We start from the raw sequence: 18,551 nt of genomic DNA, 5'->3' as shown, positions 1-18,551 counted from the left end.
GAGCGTAGAGTAGAGCAATGAGGGGGGCACACTGAGGGATGAGGCAACATTCTCCAGCTTTTGTTGTGGCTCTGTATAATGCGTCGGGGGCCAGAGCCAGGCTGGCCACTGAAGCATGCTCAAATTGGCTAGAGAAAAGAGTCCTCACGCCTCACAATAGAGGACAGCCGCACGCCTACTTAACATAAGAAAGTGCCTCTTATTTTTCCCCTCCTCCTTCGCCCCAGCTTTCACCCCTTCCCCACAGAAATAAACATTATCAACAATTTGTAAACTCTTAACTATACGCAGGTCACATTATTTAGTTAGCCATTATATTTTTAAAGCTAAGGAAAAATGGTCTATGACAATATTATTTTACAAAATGTGTTAGTTATTTAAGTGCATTATCAATATATAATTTTCAGCATTTTAATACTGTACATGTAGAACATGTAACACAACTTCAAACATAAATACATTAAATACATTTTCTGTATTTCTAACTAAGTAAATTATGTCCCTTTTTAGTAAGAGCACATTTCAAGACTTATTTGTTCAAATTGTGTTAAAATACAGAGTGGAATGTCCATCACTATAAATTATCACTGCTCTATTCATCTGAGTTTAAAGAAAATGACAGTTCATTGAGAGAGGTCTTATTTCAGCTGAAAGGGTGCCAAGGTCGGCGCTATTGTCCTGATTGTCGGCCTCTCGTTGGTCACTGGTCTCATGAAGGCACGTCCATAACACAATAGCGGTAATCCTTCTAATAGGTACAGTGTCTCCTCTGCTTTCAAATTACTGTATTTTGTATTGACGCGGCACCAAAAAATGTCTTCTTGAAAAGGAATTTGAGATACATTTTCAAAGAGTCATCATAAAGACAATATACATTTTTCAAATCCCATAATGCTTACTTGAGGAAGTTGTTTAATTACATTTGGTAATGGATATTGCGGTTTACATATAACATAGAAATTAACTAAGAGGTGGCAGAATTTTCCAGTGTTTGGTAAATGATGTTGGAGTGAACTCTGTCACCCCGGGGTCCAGCAGGTGGACTGTGTGTGCTTTCCTGGAGATGAGGCCAAATAAAAAGCCTGAGGTGGCTCTATTCAGACTTGCGTTAATGCACCTTTTGTTGATGTAGGGGCCATTCCTACTCGGCACACAGCCACATGCAGGGTTCTGTTCCCATTTCTATACACACACACACACACCTCAAACCAGGTTCCCTCTACTTACTCATACAATGGAAAACACTTTGTACATTTGTGTCTTCCCATTTGTGTCTTCCTCTAAAATGCTTATTTCAAGCAATCAAGCAACAGTTTGTTGTCTGCTAATTACCTTTGACTGCTCTGCACATTATGTTTCAGAGGTCAATTACGAACAAAATGATGGTAAAATAGGCCCTCAATCCTGGAGCTCTTCCCACCAATTTTCAACATCCAGTGCAGTGTGTTGGTTTGACTTCCTACTTATTGCCTGTGTGTGTTTATTCTATTTCTCTTTTGTTCACCTGCATTCCCTGTTTACAAAAGCCATGGGTTATTAATGTCCCAGATAGATGGGCAGTATACTCTGTATATGTGTTTGCTTGAGAGAGAAAGGGACCAAGGAAGATTTGTGTGGCTTTGTTTGCTGAAGTGACCTTTAGTTTAGCGAGAAACAGGCTTGTATTTGAACTGGACAATTTACACATGTTTATGGCCAAGGAGGCAGGTGTTTGGAGGTTAGACCTCGCCTTTGTACACAAATGTCAACACAGACGTCGAAGATAACAGAGAGTAATTACTTAAAAGCTACATTGTCATGTGATTATACTTGTTATCAAAATATGAGCATACATCATTTACTGAAGGAAATATCATTTATTTTGTAAGATGCATTACCAGTGTGCATTGGAAGGAAAAACTGGATTGGAAAGACAAATATGTATATACGAGTTATGTATGTCATTCCACCGGAATGGATATCGCTGGATATAAGACTTTCACTTATTTATATACATTTTATATCCATCATCAAATTAAAAAAAATACTAAACTTATGCCACAACAATGTGGCAACATGCAAGTTTGAAATGTAGTGATGGGCACCAAATTATAACATAAACTTATGGATTTATTTAATTTCTATGAAAACTGAAAATGTATTTCAGTTGGGGTTTACCTCGTCTGAAAAACTACTTTATCTCAATCTATTGATATCATTACATTTCGAGAAGGACTTCTTGGCAATACGCATTTCGATGCAGAGATGCATCGTGATACCTTACACAACGTAAGTCCTCATACATTTTTCTTAACTTACAGGTTGAACCTGATGAGCTGAAAATGTGACTTAATCATAGGACAGTCGTGTTCTGATATTTTAAGGACATTGTGAACATGAAATCCCAATGCATTTTGTTATTATACTTCAAACATCATTTTTGTCAACTTTTAACACAGATTTTAAGTGATGTCCCTTGATCAGGACACGCATCGTATTAAGTTCTGAGAACTGGGATACGTATTGTATCGTTCAGTACTCAATACCCAGCCCTAGTTGCTGTACTGGTGTGACCCAGAATATGAAGATCAATGGAAAAATATTGCGTTTAATGTAATGCCGGAGGTTCCTGTACAGGCCTTACTGGCAGATGACAAACAGTTAGGTCATATGGAGGATGTTGAGAATCCCTGTGTGAAATCTGTTCTTATTACCTGGAGGGTCGTTGTGTAGTAAACATTCAAACTACACAAAGATGTTAAAATTTTAAACTGGTTGGTTGATGACCAAGGTTTTGTACCTAATAGAACTGACCTAAGATTCAATGTTTGGATCACAAAAGGCTTAATTTTTTTTACCAGGCCCTAAAAGAAAATCAAATTAAAATCTTTGATATGTTGAAAGAATCCTTTGACTTGGAGAAACAGAACTTTTATAGGTAATTACAAATAAGTAGTTATTATAACCAAAAAATTAAACAAAGTAATTACCAGTACAACCCTCTGAAATCTGTATCAAGGCTTATAAGTCAGAACTTTAAAAGGGAATAATATCTAAATGATATAAATACATTAATAATCAAGACTCTTCTACTAAATATATTAAAACCAAATGGGAAGGTCATTTTCTTTTGACTGACAGAGAGTGGGAAAATCTGTGTACATCCCAGTGGGGGTCCACAGGAATTTTTGTTGGAAAAATGTGTCATGTTTTTTCATAACTCCATGTCAAAGTGCCCATTATTCACAAGGAAATGCTGACTGCTGGAGAGACTGACATCCAGGCAAACCACAATTACATGTTTTGGGACTGTCATGTTGCTCAAAAATATTGGACTGAAGTTAACAAGTCACTGCAGACCGTTTTTGGCATTGCTTAGTTTAGAACTATGTATTTGGGCCTTATTTGGTTTTTCGCTCTCTGGTCGTGTTTTGTATTGTTTTGTGTTTAATGTTTAACTGTTATGTTTTTTTAATTAAAATGGAAATATAATAATATTTCAATGTTAATTAGCCCTCGTGGTATCTTCGGGTCTGGATGATCCACAGGTGTCTAATAGAACGCCTCCCCTTTCCCTCCTCAACATGAAAACGTGTTTTTGTGTGTTTGTTTGTTTGTTTTAAGTTTTTTGTTTTATGTTGTAAAACTAGTAAAAGCAGAAATGCTGTAAAATTGCTTTTGGTCTAGTATACATGCTTGTTCCTGTTTGTGTCATCAGGATGTTTTGAACACTATCATTGGATTCTGTTCTCCACGATTCTTCTTCCTTGGACTGCCGGGCTTTACAATGCTGATTGGAGACTTTATTTCTGCTGCTGTTTATATTCTAAATTCGGACTCCATTGAGGTAACCTTTACACTGACTAAATATAACAAAAGTATTAACTATTTTATCATAAACTGTAGCATTTATTTAAAGGTGCATTACATAACTCTTTTAGTTGGGGGGCTGCCACCTATTTGTTTCCATGAAGAAAGGTATTGCTGTGCCTGGAATCTTCCACAGTATGGCATTAAACATGGAGATAAGCAGGCGACACCGCCTGGCCAAGTTACAGATCATATCTGTGGATAGGCTACATGGCTCGCAGTAAGAATTATTGCGGACCTGCCATCAGAAAAGTTACATAGTGCATCTTTAATATCTAATCAGTTAATAACAACAATGCATTGTAAATGTAATAAGAAAATGTCCCATGAAATGTAAATGTTATTGTTAACACTGCTGACTGAGCTGTACATCTTTTTTCTGATAGGGGCCCAGGATGGAGGCACAGACGATCTTGGGTTCCCTTGTGTGTTTCCCAGACCTTTATCTCCAGATTCCTGTACTACAAAGCATCCGAGGCTCAGATGATATAGTGGTTGGAAAAGAAGATATCAAGGTTGGCAAACCAAATTTGTATTGTATGCAATGTAGCATATAATATATAATATAATAATAAATTGGCTTTTTTTACTTTATTTGTCTTTATGAAATTTCCATTTTTCAGGATTATCTGGTCAACATCCTTCTCGGGTCAGCCAGAAAGGAACACTGTGAAGCAGCAAGGTAAGTGCAACTATTTAAGATAAACTTTACCACAAAATGTCTTTCCCTGTTTTATATCTATTATCCTTTTTTCAGATGTATTGCTGTGTGCAGTTTGGGTCTGTGGATATGTGAAGAGCTAAAGCAAAAGAAAATACACCATCAAGTCAAGGATGCCATCAACGTTTTGGGAGTAACATTAAAGGTCCGGACATTTACGTCATGTGCCATGTACAGAAATGAATATGATTAAGAAATGCAATGGCAAATGGCTTTTAAACAAATTGAACCTTTATTATAGTATGCTTTAGTTTGGCACTGATGTCCTGTAGCATTTAGCTTTGAGAAAGATGGTGGTTGATTACATATAAGCACTACAGTACAATTCCAGTGTAATGAAGGAAGAGTAACACATGTCTAGTGCCGTGACTCACAGGTGGGTTTTAAAGCTGACCTCTTTCTCCCTGAGTGAAGAGATGCAGAAAACCAGTGGTGGCTGTTTGTTTTGTTTCATTTTTTCCATGGAAAAGGTTTTGGCCAGTGGTGTAATTTCCAGGCTGCTCACTCTCAGTAGATGTAGGCCAATTTAAGCAGCTACATCTCCCAGGTTCCTGCTCGAGCTACCCCCACCACCTTTCTCTAATGGAGCAGTAATCACTCCCCTGTACAACTTGACACACAGACTTGGCCAGTCCCAAAATAGTGGATATGGGCTGGGTGGGGGATCCAGAGGGAAGAGTGGCACTGAGAGACTCTTTTCTAAAAGCAGGTGCTGAACTCTCAGGGCCCCTTTTTGTGTTTGGCCATTTCTGCGCTCCCCACATTGTCTGCCCTTGTTACATGTTGAGAGGCATTCAGCTGGAAGAAATGGGAAATTCTATTTCTCCACAAAGAATTTCAAATCACTGAAGAAATCCATATTTGAAAGAAAATTGTCAACAGATGAATTCTTTCCTCCAATGAACCCAGAGAAAATGAGCCATGGCTTGAAGTGGAAATGAAATTATGCTGATTATCTGCACAGTAAGTGAAAAGAAGAATTTAGAGGAAATTACAAAAAAAAATGTCACACTTGGCATAAACCTTCTCTCTTGATCTCAAGACAGTAATAGTTTCTGCCATCTTTGCATTCATTCTCTTTTGAATTTTACGGAAAGTCAAAGTCCTACCTCCCACATCTTGAGTATTTCTCATTGTAAATTTAAAGATTGCCCCTGATAAGTTAGCGTAGCATAGATGATAGAAACTAAAGTGTATATATATATATATATATATATATATATATATATATATATCAAATTGTCTATGGTTGACTTTAAAACGTTCATTTTAAATATTTTTTTCTCTGTCTTATATAGTTTGGGAACAAAGCTGTTGCACATGTAGCTTGTGATGTACTGCAGTTACTCATCTGTCACTGGGAACATCTCCAGAAGTTGGATACTGCACTGCCCAAGAAAATCATTGAGGTAGAAATGAAGCACACCATGAATATACACATGAGCCCAAAATGTATTTAGTTTAAACTCTAAAATATTAATACAGTGTTCTCGCTGAGGGGTTTTGGCATGGTGGCCCGCCATGCTGCGGCTGTGACCCGCCATGCTCAAAAGATACCGCCAGGTATTAAGATCACGGCACATATACACACAGCGCTCGCACGGCGCTCGCTCACACGGCGCTCGCCCGCACGCACGCACGCACGGTGATCTTATCACGCGAGTGCCACTACGTGCTCGACGCCCGTTTACTATAGACTTTGAATGTAAACTGGACGCTTCGGCCACGGCGGTGTGAAAGCCCCTTTAGGCACAAGCGAACATTTTTTAAGCACTTTTCACGAGCGCCATCGCACCGCCATCCTTCAACCTCAGCCCAGCGAGAACACTGAAATATACATTACAAATTGGAAATATTTGTGTATGGAAATGCAAGAATTTGCATTTGCAGATATGTTGCCAAATTGGCCAACTAAAACAAAAAACTATGAATATGAATAACTTTTGTTGCGTAATATTCTAGTTTTTGACATGCTTTAATTGGCAATAAGTGAGGCATAATAATCCCAAATCTTTATATATTTTGCGCTGTTTACATTATTATTACATTAATTACTTTTCCATATGTTTTATGTGGTATTCTGTTTTTGTACGCATCTTGCTCAGCTGTTGAATAGGAGTGTGTCATTCAATTATCTTTCTCCTTGTTTTGTTCCACTACAGATCTTTGTGGCCACAATAGCCTTTTTGTTACCCAGCGCAGAGCACTCAACAGTGGAGGCAGACAAAAAGGTACCCGCTTAAAAGGAGGGGACGTAAAATAGCTAAGATCTAAAGGCCCTCAATGCTATCATGGTGGAATGGTGCATTTGTAGTGGAATGTTTCGGTTTTCTCTTTGTAGTTTTTTTGCCCCAATTATTTTAAGTGTGGCCTAAATCACAAATATTCTTCTGCAGTTACTGGTGTCTCTGTTGCTGTGTCTGTTGGACTGGTGCATGGCTGTTCCCCTGAGCCTACTGCTTGAACCCATCACCATGCCAACATTGGATGAGTGCAATGCTCATAAGGCCCCCCTTTTAGACTACATCTACAGGGTAGGTAACCACATGAGCAAGGTAATACAGTTTTAACAAGAACTACTTGGTTAGTTTATAGGTTAAGGTAGACTTTATTGTTTGCGTAGGAAAATGTGTCATTATTTTAATTATATATATATATATATATATATATATATATATATATATATATATATATATATATATATATATATATATATATATATATATATATATATATATATATATATATATATATATATATATATTTTTTTTTTATTTTTTATTTTTTTTTTTTTTTTATTTTTTTTATTTCACTGAGATAGGGGTTGCGGGTGAAGGGAGCCTAACACAAAAAGCAGTATAAAATGAATGAAAGTATATGGCTTTCTTGCTTATATAGGTTTGTAGTGTAACGGATTAAATTTTAGTTATAGGCCCATATTTGTGCCTTCATTTAATGGTTTGACCCTGAGGATAAGGGCCGATGCAAATGAATCAGGTATTATTCATTCCCTCCTGTCTGGACAGATGCGGTCAACAGCAGATCTTTGTAAGGATGTCACCCCTGATAAGAAATGGTCCAATTATTCAAACAGAACCCATTGTCCGTTTGATAAGCTCTGGCTATAAATGCTTGTTCTAGAGATCTGAATGGAATATGTCTTAATATGAGAGTGACTGCAGCTGCTACAAAAGCAAAGACAATTAGCCATGATTAGTTATCTCTCTGAACACTAAAGATTCCAACCCACCAGGTTTTACTAAAAAATCATATAAACCAATTCAACACATTGTAAATAGATTATCATGAATGTGACGATTTATTTTTTGTTGTCTTTTAAGTCACATTAAATACTGTTCATGTGGTACTTAAGTCATTATGAGTCTGTACATATAGCTGGCTCTAAACATTATGGTGCATGTAGCGAGTTCATACAAGTTTAGTTCAAGCTTGTCCATCTGCTCTCTCGGCCTCCCTCACTGGCCAGCTGCATTACTTGTGTGTGGGGGGGCCGAGGGGGGGTGGGTAAGCAAAGGAGTTTGCACTTGCAAAATTAATCTCTTCAATTTTATTATTGGTTGATTTTATGGTTGCACATATGTTAACATATGTATAGGTTTATTACGCGCTCTCTGCTGCTTTTGCTATTTGTTACCTTACACGAACTGTTGCTATGTGGAGAGTAGTGCAGTCACTTAGTTGTCAAGCACAGCCGTGTTTTACCCCCCTCTCTGCCTCTCCACCTCTCCACAGAGGAAGCTCTTTGGGGCTTTCGTGTAGCAGCTGTTTGGTTCAGGTCTTTTTAGCATCAAACCTCCAGTCCCTCCCCCATGTGCTCTGAGGTCCGCTTGGTAGAATTATCCATACTGTCTACATTTCCCCACACAATACAGTTTCAGATGGCAGGGCATGCCTGCCTTTCTGAGCATCTCTCATCCAAGTGTAAGCGCATGGGTGCTCTGAATAGGATTAGCAAGTGCATGGCTCTACCCATGTTGCTCTTCTCTGAATAACAGGTCCTTCATTTACATATGGTACATATATTTTGTCCCTTCAAACTCGTCTCTAATGACATGAGTATACAGGTGTTTCAGACTCTGCTTATGGGTGCACCTCTGTAAATGTTTATGGCCGAGACTGAGGATGGTTCCTTAATTAAATCAGTGTAAACCTTTAATCAACTGCCCCTAGCCCTGCCAACGGTTGCTTCACCATCTGTTGTATTGATCAATACACTTGCACATTACAGGAGCAATGGGTTAGTAGCTCCACCCCTCTCTTTCTCCCTCTAGTGTTCTATAAGCATTATGTAGAGCAACATGTTCAATGTAAAAAATGTTATTTGTAGACTCTATTGTTCCCTTGGCCGTAGAATTCCAAATCTTGAATCAGAATTGTGATCAGAAGCGCCGATCTGGAAATTTGATCTTTTTCTTTTTAGTTTTTTATGGGAACCTGGAACACCTAGTTACTCGGCCACTGTGCTACCAATGTTCCAATAAAATGCTGCAGCCAGTGGATTTATGTTTAGTAAATTCAGTAGACTTCTTCTGCAGTACTACAAGTTACAGCTTTAAGAAAGTCAACAATACAGTTTTGTTATTTTCTTAGGTACTGCACAGTTGTGTGTTCGGCTCAAACCTGTACACCCAGCAGAGCCACTACCTCTTGAGTTTGTCAGATCTGTCTACTGACTATGACCTGATGTTGGGTCAGGTTAAGAGCTGTGAGCCCACGCCCTCCCAGACAACCAACACTGACCTTGGAAATCTACTGACGGTAGCAGAAGGTATGTGAACAGAACATGTGCCTATTCTGCATTTGTACCATTACTGCCTGCCTCCTACATTTTTAGGTTTTCCCCAATGCGCTTCTTCACAAACTTCAGTCAAATAATGTGTTTGCCTTTTCTGTATCAATAAGTTCAGAAATACAACATTCTACAATTGACATGAGAAATATTGTGCCTCTTCTTAACAACAGCACAGGTGCCATCACCTACCACAGCACTACTTTGTGACTAGGAGAAAATTAGCATTTTTTTTGTACCTACAGTACCAAAAAAATTTGAATAATAGTTACCACCGCTCACTACAATGGTCAAAAATTATCAATTTCAAGTACTCATGGTTTCATGTGTACCGTATTTCCAGCATAATATTTTTAACATAATATGTTAAAAATATTATGCTGGAAATACGGTCATACGAACATGTTCCCTGGGCCTACCAAAATATTCTACAAACAAAATGGGGGTCCATTTGGAGCCTTTCCGTTAAATCTGAATGTCTTATTAAATGTATGAAAAGTAAATCAAGCATTAGAGACAGACTCACATTCACATTAGTCCTCATCCCTTCTCATGAGAGAAGACCCATTATGGGAGTTTTTTTATTATTATTTTTTCTTTGCGACCTTGTGATTCCATTAGGGAATAGAGAGTATATTTTTCTCTATGTAGTCAACTTCTAAAAAATATTCTTTTGAGACCAACTGCATGGTGCATCCTGGCATTGCTGAAACAATCTGAGAAATGTATATTGTTGCTTTTAGCTGAAACATTGGACCAGATATTTGCGTACACGACTGCAGTCTTAAATTAAATAACAAAACACTATCAAAAGGGCAAACCAAAGAGTACAGAATTTTATAATTAGTTATATTCATGCCCCTACCTCATATTGATCAAGTCACATCAAAAGGCCAGTGCATCTCTAATGCAGCTTGGCCTACTTTCTGAAGAGCTTTTTCCACTTTGATGGGGATAATGGTATTGATAGCACTGTCACAATGCAAGAGCGCATCTTCTTGTTTTTCCACATCCCTGCAGAATAAAGCATGGCATGCTACTCAGTTAAAACTAAAATCCTGTAGATTTACATAAATTCACTTCACTAAGTTCTATTCATTGCCCTGTAAAGATGGTCATTCTCATTAACACCCAGACAGCCTATTGAGTCCTTCTACAATGGATAGATGCAAAGCTATCTTTCTGTCATGATTAGATCTTACTTACTATGTGTTGGCCAATTCCCATATTGCTCATATTAGAGAACAAATCTCTGAAATGCAAATGTCTACACTTAACAAAGGCAAGGAAAATAAATGTCTGCTTATTTAGGCTGTTTATTTATGAGATATCTCATTTGCATATTAAACACATAAAGTGATCAAACTCGCTCTTTTTTTCTATCATGTCTAGCTAGAAGAAATTGTCCTCTTCATACTCTTTTTCTATTCACCTGCATTGCATCTCATTAACCCTAGTTTATTTTCATGCATTATTACCCTGTTCTGCACTTGCTTCATGGCCATTATTTCTGTTGTTTGGGACAGAGAAACGTCGGCGGAACATGGAGGTGATTCCTCTTACTGCACGTATGGTCATGACACACCTGGTCAACCATTTGAGCCACCACCCGCTCAGTGGTGGTCCAGCTCTTCTGCACAGCCTTGTGAGTGAAAATCATGACAACCCCTTTGTGGAGTCATCTGAGCTCTCCTCCGAGGTTTTCAAAAGCCCAAATCTGCAGTTGTTTGTGTTTAATGAAAGCACTCTGGTTTCCTATCTGCAAATCCCTGCGGCTGAGACCACAGTTGGACAGCCCCCAACTTCCTCCTCTCAAGTACGGGTCATTGTCCGGGATATATCAGGCAAATACTCCTGGGATGCTTCAGTCCTTTACTGCACTAACCATGAAGATTCTGTTGATATAGGCACTATGAATTTCCCTCTTTCACCCACTGTTAGACTCACTCAAAGTCCAAGTCATTCCACATCAGACGAAATGTATAAAAAACAATCAAATTGTACTGACGATGACGAGCTAGACATCCTCGATAAGCTTTTGAAGGATTTAGGCTACACCAGCCCAGAGTGCCTGCCCCATCCTCAGCTGAAGCTCAATCAGCCCGCTGCTTCACCCTGTGGCATGAATCTGGAACAAGAGGGAGCGATTCTAGAGGCCATTCTTCGGCAAACCCAGCAGGAGAAGGACCAGGTGAGAAAGTGGGATGCCGATGTAAGCTATAGTGCTGCCATCCAGAGAGAACCCTTCCACCAGGAACCCAAAGCTCCGTTCTACTTCTGCCGGCTGCTTCTCAATGACCTTGGCATGAACTCTTGGGATCGCAGGTATTTCAAGCAGCTTTATATGTAATTGATATAATAAGGACTTTGTAAAAAGAAAAAAAAAATCTAAATAAATTATGATAAATTAAGAAAACATTCAAGAAATATGTTTCTTTAATTTGTAATAATTTGAAAATATATATGATAAAATGTTAAAGGCTGAAATTATTTATAATTTGCATATTTCTTTATTTTCTCTAAAAAATTGAATGCATATTTTTTACCATCAATGTTTGTGCCACTTGTAGCTACCAGTAGTTTGATTTGATTTACTCTTCGTTCATTAGATTAGAAAGTCAGAAAAACAAACTGCAGTGCTGCTGTTACGTTTGTTTGTTCATTGCAAAAAGGAGCAGAGTTGAAAGCCCACTGGAGAGATTCTTAATCTTCTCTCCACAGGGTAGATGTGCCCAGCTGTTTTCACTGAGGTCTTGCAGAGCCACTCTTTGCCATGCTTGCCCGTAAATTAAAAGCTTACACCTCTTAATGGTGATAGTCAAAGGAAGCAAAAAAATAAAAAAAAACTAGAAGATTGCTGTTTGCACCTGAACCCTTTTTGTTTTTGATTACTTTGGGATAATTTAATCTTTCAAGAATGTTTTTTTAAATTATTTCCATATTTTGTATTGTATATACTAAATCTGTTGTTTTTTAAGGAAAAGTTTTCATTTACTGAAGAAAAACTCCAAACTGTTGCGAGAATTGAAGAACTTGGATTCGAGGCAATGGTAATTTCCTCCTAATTCTAATTTCCAATAAGTAAATAAACTGATGCTTTACACAAAGTTAGCGTTATTAGACAAAGCACAAACATAAAAAAGTCTTACTTAATGATGTTACATCTGTTTAATGCAGCCGTGAGACACATAAGATCGCTGTCTTTTACATCGGTGATGGTCAAGAGGATAAGTGCTCAATCTTGTCCAACTGTGCCGGCAGTCAGGACTATGAAGATTTTGTTTCAGGCCTTGGATGGGAGGTATAGCTTATCCTGATGTGAAGATCATTTTGAACTATTGTCAAAATGAATTGTTTCTTGTACATAACCAAGACCATGTTTCCTGTAACAACAGGTGGACCTTGCCTCACACTGCGGCTTTATGGGCGGCCTTCAGAGGAATGGCAGCACAGGTCTAACCGCTCCTTACTATGCCACCTCCACCATGGAAGCCATCTTTCATGTCTCCACACGTATGCCATCAGACTCAGATGATTGCCTCACCAAGAAGGTACATTTTTGCTTCAGAACCATTAAATCATTACATTGTGACATTGTTGTTAAAAAAACTAGGAGATAATTGTGGTATATAAGTGGATAACGATACCAGCTGCTTTCTTTGTCTCCCATAACATTACATGCTGTAAAAGTGTGATCTTCGCACTACATGCTCATTTTTCATTTTTATTTGACTTATTGAAGATGTGGTGAAAATGTGTTGTAATACTACAACAAATACTGAGGCATCCTTTTCAGTGGTACTTATTGTGCCAAAGGACCCAAAGTCAAGTTAAGGCACACTTTTATTGTCTTAGTCCCCAATTTGTACTTGGCTTTTGCACCAGACGGGTTGCCCTAGCGGCATTGAAGGATGGGTCAGTGTCATTTTGAAGTGATGTGCCAAGGGTTAAGCAGAAGTGAAGATGTTTTTTGCATGCAGTGAAATGGCTGCATAGTTCAAAGTCCTATGTTGCTGTAGCCTTCAGTCCTGTGTTAAACTGTGATCAGAAGGTGTGACTCTGGAGTGCAGGCATTGATTAGTGACCCTAGCCAGGCAGGCCAGTGGAATAGAGAGTTGCGGGCACGCGAGTAAAGAGAGGGCATGTGCTGCTGTGGTAATGACTATGATTCTGCAGGCCCCTGCCCCCCTCCCTCAGTGCTGTGACCAGAGCCTGGATTCAGCCATTAGCTTTCCCTGCTAGAGAAGGCGCCGGCCGGATGCCGGCAGGATCTTTTTATCCAATTCCTGCTGCCGCCACAGGAACAATCGATTGGGTTCTGCAGTGGGATTCTGAACAGTGGAGCACCAGTAGCAGTTAGCACGAAGAAATGAGCCGCAAGGCCCCTGCCAATGCTGCCAATCTTCTCATACAGTATCCTGCTAGGAAGGAAAATTCATCAAGCTGTACACCTCAGATCTATCCCCCTCCTGCCTTTTTTGCCCACCTACTTTCTATTTAACAAATATTCTACCTGTTACCATATCCCTTATGCTGTGAACATTTTAGTTGCAATTAGATAACTTTGCCCCAGTTAAAATGGCAAGAAATAATCACTTGAAATGTCTAGAATTGGATTACCTTCTCTGTTGATTTACTTGGCACAATCATTATAGCACTCGGCAGACTAGCTGCTTGCAGAGTATGAAGAGGTGAAACTCAATGGGAGATTGAGTTGAGCACAAAAATCACCTAATTGTTTTGATTTCGTCACAATTTATTCAGTACTTTGGGTCCGAAGTGGCATGACACAACTGTTGGTACTGCCATGTTGAGGACGGAAGCTGCATGCTCACTGTTGGCTGGGCCAATAAAACACAACACAACACAAAATAAACACAGGATACTAAACACAAATAAAACTTTCAATAAAATTAACCAATACATAAAAACACTTATATAAAACAAGTGCAGCGGCACTGTGGGTAGTCCTTGACCAGTTCTTTAAAATCAATAAAAAGCATAAATTATTTAATTTAAAAAGTCTTGTTCCACAGGGAGGGAGCAAAGTTATTGATAGCCTTTTTTCCTGTCTCTGTGTTGACACGATGGGACTGTAAGAAAAAAAATATCCTGAGACCTCAAACTGTGAATACTTGAACTGATGTGCAATAAACTTGATAAATAATCAGGAAAAACAAATTCTACTTTAGAATATAATTCACACTGATGAGTTCTGTATCCTTTTCCTGTTATGAAACTTAGAGCTGAGTGATAAACAGTGTTCAGAGGTTTTAATACTGCTGTAGAATGCATATATATATATATATATATATATATATATATATATATATATATATATATATATATATATATATATATATATATATATATATATATAAAATACCACATAATCTAGAACAAAGAAATGTAGCCTGGATTAACTGTTTTCTACATTTAAGAGGAAAACACATTTTATTTCTAAAGAAGAATGACGATCTGGTTATAAGATTATTTGTCAGCTCTTGTATTTGTTGGTTGAAGGAGAGTTTATCATCCAGATGCCCAAGTATTTGTAATGGGGTACTTGTTCAATCATATTGCCATCAAGCGTAAGAATAGATTATTTTTGGGTCAACGGACCAAAACATACAACATACAATGACGTCTTCAAAATGGCGGAGACAACGTCACGTGCCGGAAACCATGACTATGCACCTTTTACTGCCACAAACAAAGATGGAGGATGTTTACATGTTTGAATAATGCTGCATATTTAGGCTTTTAACGTCCTGCTGCAGTGGTCTATTCACATTTATCAGACTTATTGTGATCCTTTTAACCAGGGGCACCAAATCACCTCACCCAGTCAGGCTACAATCAAAGCAATATAAAACAGAAGTTCAGAGTAGAGATCCTGTTAGGAATGTGTGCAGCTTGTAGTGTTTTCCTCCTGCACATTCCAGTCCCACTGAAAGCTCATTAATAGAATCATAGTGCTCTCAGATTCTGGTGCAGATCTGAAAAATGGAAACCTGCAACAAATTCAAAACAACATGTCAACATATTTATTCATTTTTTAAAACAGGCTAACTCTGTCTGAATATAGATACTTATGTGACAATAAATATGTCTAAATGTTTAATTATACTGTAATTATAACTGTGGTCAAAGCCGATAGAAATGTCACCAAAATGCACAAAATCATTTATGATTTTATGTCATATGGCCCTCTAGGCTGAAGTTTATTGTTTTTATTTTTTAAAGGTTAGTTGGCGGTTAAATCAGTTTATTATGATTATTATTATTGTCAGAAGGTCCATTATTTTATTTTATTTTATTTTATTTTATTTTTTATAAGGCTCAGATTTCTTTGCAGCTCCACTTGTCTGGTTTCAGCACTCCCAATTGTTACAAAACACCTCCTTGCTAATAATCAGCTTTGAAGATGGAAGCTATTCAATCTACTCTGCACACATTGGTGTTTTGTTCGCAAAATAAATCTGCTAAACTACGGTTCCTTTACCATACATGCAGGGCCGGCCCAAGCCTTCAGGGGGCCCTAAGCGAAAACATTTTTGGGGGCCCCTCACCACGTCATCAGAATCAGTTTTATTGCCATTGTCAGTAAACAATTCACATATGGGAACTTTCTTCAACGCAAACAAAGCGCACCAAAACTCCAGGGCATCTGTTTGCCAGTTAGTTTATTCTCAACACCTCACAAGCTCAAATATTGCTAACTTAAATCCCACAATGCAACTTGGTATTCCGCTGACATCACCTCTACTCCCTGTACAAATAACACACGTCCCAGATATGTTTTTGGGCGTATTTGTGGGCGTTAAGGGTCGACAGCCACATTAGCAGTTTAAATTAATAAACAGGGGGGTCTGGCCCTCCCCCAGAAATTTTCAGACCTTTTTCGGGTATTCTGGTGCATTTTAATGTGGTCCAGCCGGCTAAAGTAAGAGTAAAATGTTGAGGTTGTAATGCTATAAAATGATGATGTGATGAAACTGCGCCAGGAGAAAATGACTAAAGCCAGTTATTAATACATTAGTGTACTTAATTACTCAATACAATATTGGCTATGAAAAATAATTATGGTCAAATTGATTCATTTTAACTGAAAATGTAAAAGTAATAGTTATCCTTACTAATTTATCTTTTACAGCTCCCAACTGTTCCTTCTTGCCAAAGTGACAAAACAAGTTATATTAAATTAAACAAATGGCATAAGCGTTGCTTGATTAACAATTAACACTGATAAAACAGTGCAAACATGTTATTCCCAGAGAATGACCAGAACTAGAAGTGAAGGTCCAAACCCAGCTATAGTGAAGAGACTGCATTTCTGCAGCTTTGCCACTTTTGTATAAAAATATATAGTATTATTCTATAACAGACGTAATCATAATATGTCTGGTTATTTTTCACTATCAATTTATTATAATTTATAACAAATAGTCTAATGATGCTTTTTAAATAAATTGAAATGTTTTATTGCTCTATTAAAAGTGAATTACAATATAAATGTTTGTTCTGATCAGAACATCACACACTGGACTCCTGCACCTTTACGTTCCTCTTATTGCACGTTAAGAAGTCAAAGTAAAACAGACATCACGAGTCACGATTGATCTCACACATGGTGATGTGAGAGAGAGGGACGCAAACTCAAACCGCTCATCTCTGACTGAGGCTGCACAGGGGCCCGGGACAGGGGCCCGGGACAGGGGCCCGGGACAGGGGCCGCACACTGTTCACTCCAAAGTTTCACGTCAGAGGTTCTGGACGAGACGGCGCTCGTCCGGACCGGATCTCCGCCTCTTAGTGACCCGGGCATAGACGCCACCTCCGCAGCTAACACGGGCTGGTGTAAATGTTAAGCTTATTATCTTTCATTCAGACACATTATTATGCGCGGTGCAGAGCTCTCGTCGCCTCCAGCCTGAGCGAACTAACGTGACAGAATCGTGTTGTTTCAAACAGCAGCATTAACCGTCTCTTTGTAAGATAAGTTCAATACCTGGAGAGTGTTGTTGAGTTTGCAGTTTATTTACATCGTCAAGAAGTTTCTTCTTTCGTTTTTCGGCATCGGGGGGATATATTCCTCTGGACATGAGGACCACGCAGGGACCACGTTGTGTTGTGTTTATGTTTTGCTCTCGAGCTCCTCGCGCACAATGAAGTTGCCCAATCAGCGCAGGTCTGGTGTCTCGGTTGCCAGATTGTCATTACAAATAAATGCGGTTTGTGCGTTATATGTTACCGCTGTGTGCGCTGCCGCGCCAGCAGCGCTACTACACTAGTGGCGCAGGCTGCGCTTGCGCTTCTCATAAGACGGGTTGCCAGATTGGGGGCCCTATTAACGCCTCGGGGCCCTACGCGGGCTGCTTAGTTCGCTTATAGGCTGGGCCGGCCCTGCATACATGTCAATTATTTTACTTAATATAGCATTAAGACACTAAGGTGTCTAAAGGTATTATAGCCGGAATGTTCCATAATAAAGGACCTGAAGAAACGGCCTCGAGGCATTTGTGTAATTATCAAAGAGTATGAATGAAACTGGACCAGAAGACTGGCTGGAGCATCTCGGTCTGGAACTCAGCCCCTCCAAATGCTAATATTTTAGCCCAAGTTAATATCCCAGTTCATTGTTTCCAGCTAATTTGCATTTAACATTTTCTATCAAATTGCCCCAGTGACTGACCTAGATACTGCTGGAACGGCTGATCTTTGGACCGACAACTGAACTGTTTTACACTAGTGATCAACATGCAGGGTTTTGTTAAGATTACTGTCCTAACATAATTAAGGGTTTTAATAGAATGTGCTAATTACATTTTTGGTGACAAGGGCATGTTTTCTAATGGCTCATTAAGACCCAGTACACTGGCAGATGTTTTCTTCTGAGTGAGACCCTCTTGTCATAGTAAAGGAGATGTTTGAAAAGGTTAAGCTTTATTCATCAGCCAAATGTTTGTTCAGAAGCATGTTCTGGTTGACCATATAAAGTACCGGTTTACTTGTATTATATTCCTTTTAGAAAATAAAAAGCTGCTTTCCCCCCCTCTTTTTTACAATTTCCTGCTATCAAAGTGTATCTTGTTTTGACCAGTCTCATTTGGGTTTCTGAATTGAGTGGTAGTGGGAAGCAATTTAAACTTTGATGGGGGAGTTAATTGG

The 18,551-nt window shown here is 38.7% G+C and overlaps 1 protein-coding gene across 7 annotated transcripts in view; it reads left to right on the top strand.

The window, feature by feature from the left end:
* The window catches only part of ralgapa2 (Ral GTPase activating protein catalytic subunit alpha 2), a 69,221-nt gene that overhangs the window by 28,234 nt on the left and 22,436 nt on the right, over positions 1-18,551 (top strand). For all 7 annotated transcript variants that reach the window (XR_011928378.1, XM_072457810.1, XM_072457807.1 and 4 more), the window contains 12 exons: positions 3,698-3,826; positions 4,236-4,364; positions 4,473-4,531; positions 4,607-4,715; positions 5,869-5,979; positions 6,733-6,801; positions 6,967-7,104; positions 9,182-9,359; positions 10,907-11,705; positions 12,359-12,430; positions 12,558-12,681; positions 12,776-12,931. Coding sequence is in view for 6 of the 7 variants with exons in the window: in XM_072457810.1 (XP_072313911.1) it covers positions 3,698-3,826; positions 4,236-4,364; positions 4,473-4,531; positions 4,607-4,715; positions 5,869-5,979; positions 6,733-6,801; positions 6,967-7,104; positions 9,182-9,359; positions 10,907-11,705; positions 12,359-12,430; positions 12,558-12,681; positions 12,776-12,931 (2,073 nt within the window). In the remaining variant the exon portion in view is untranslated. The remainder of the gene's footprint in view (positions 1-3,697; positions 3,827-4,235; positions 4,365-4,472; positions 4,532-4,606; positions 4,716-5,868; positions 5,980-6,732; positions 6,802-6,966; positions 7,105-9,181; positions 9,360-10,906; positions 11,706-12,358; positions 12,431-12,557; positions 12,682-12,775; positions 12,932-18,551) is intronic.

Source organism: Eucyclogobius newberryi, unplaced genomic scaffold (genome assembly GCF_026437365.1).
Source record: "Eucyclogobius newberryi isolate DKJ021-1_F unplaced genomic scaffold, fEucNew1.0.hap1 SCAF_21, whole genome shotgun sequence".
Taxonomy (NCBI): Eukaryota; Metazoa; Chordata; class Actinopteri; order Gobiiformes; family Gobiidae; genus Eucyclogobius; species Eucyclogobius newberryi.
The sequence above is the reverse complement of the archived record's forward strand: the minus strand, read 5'-3'. Positions and strand labels throughout refer to the sequence as shown.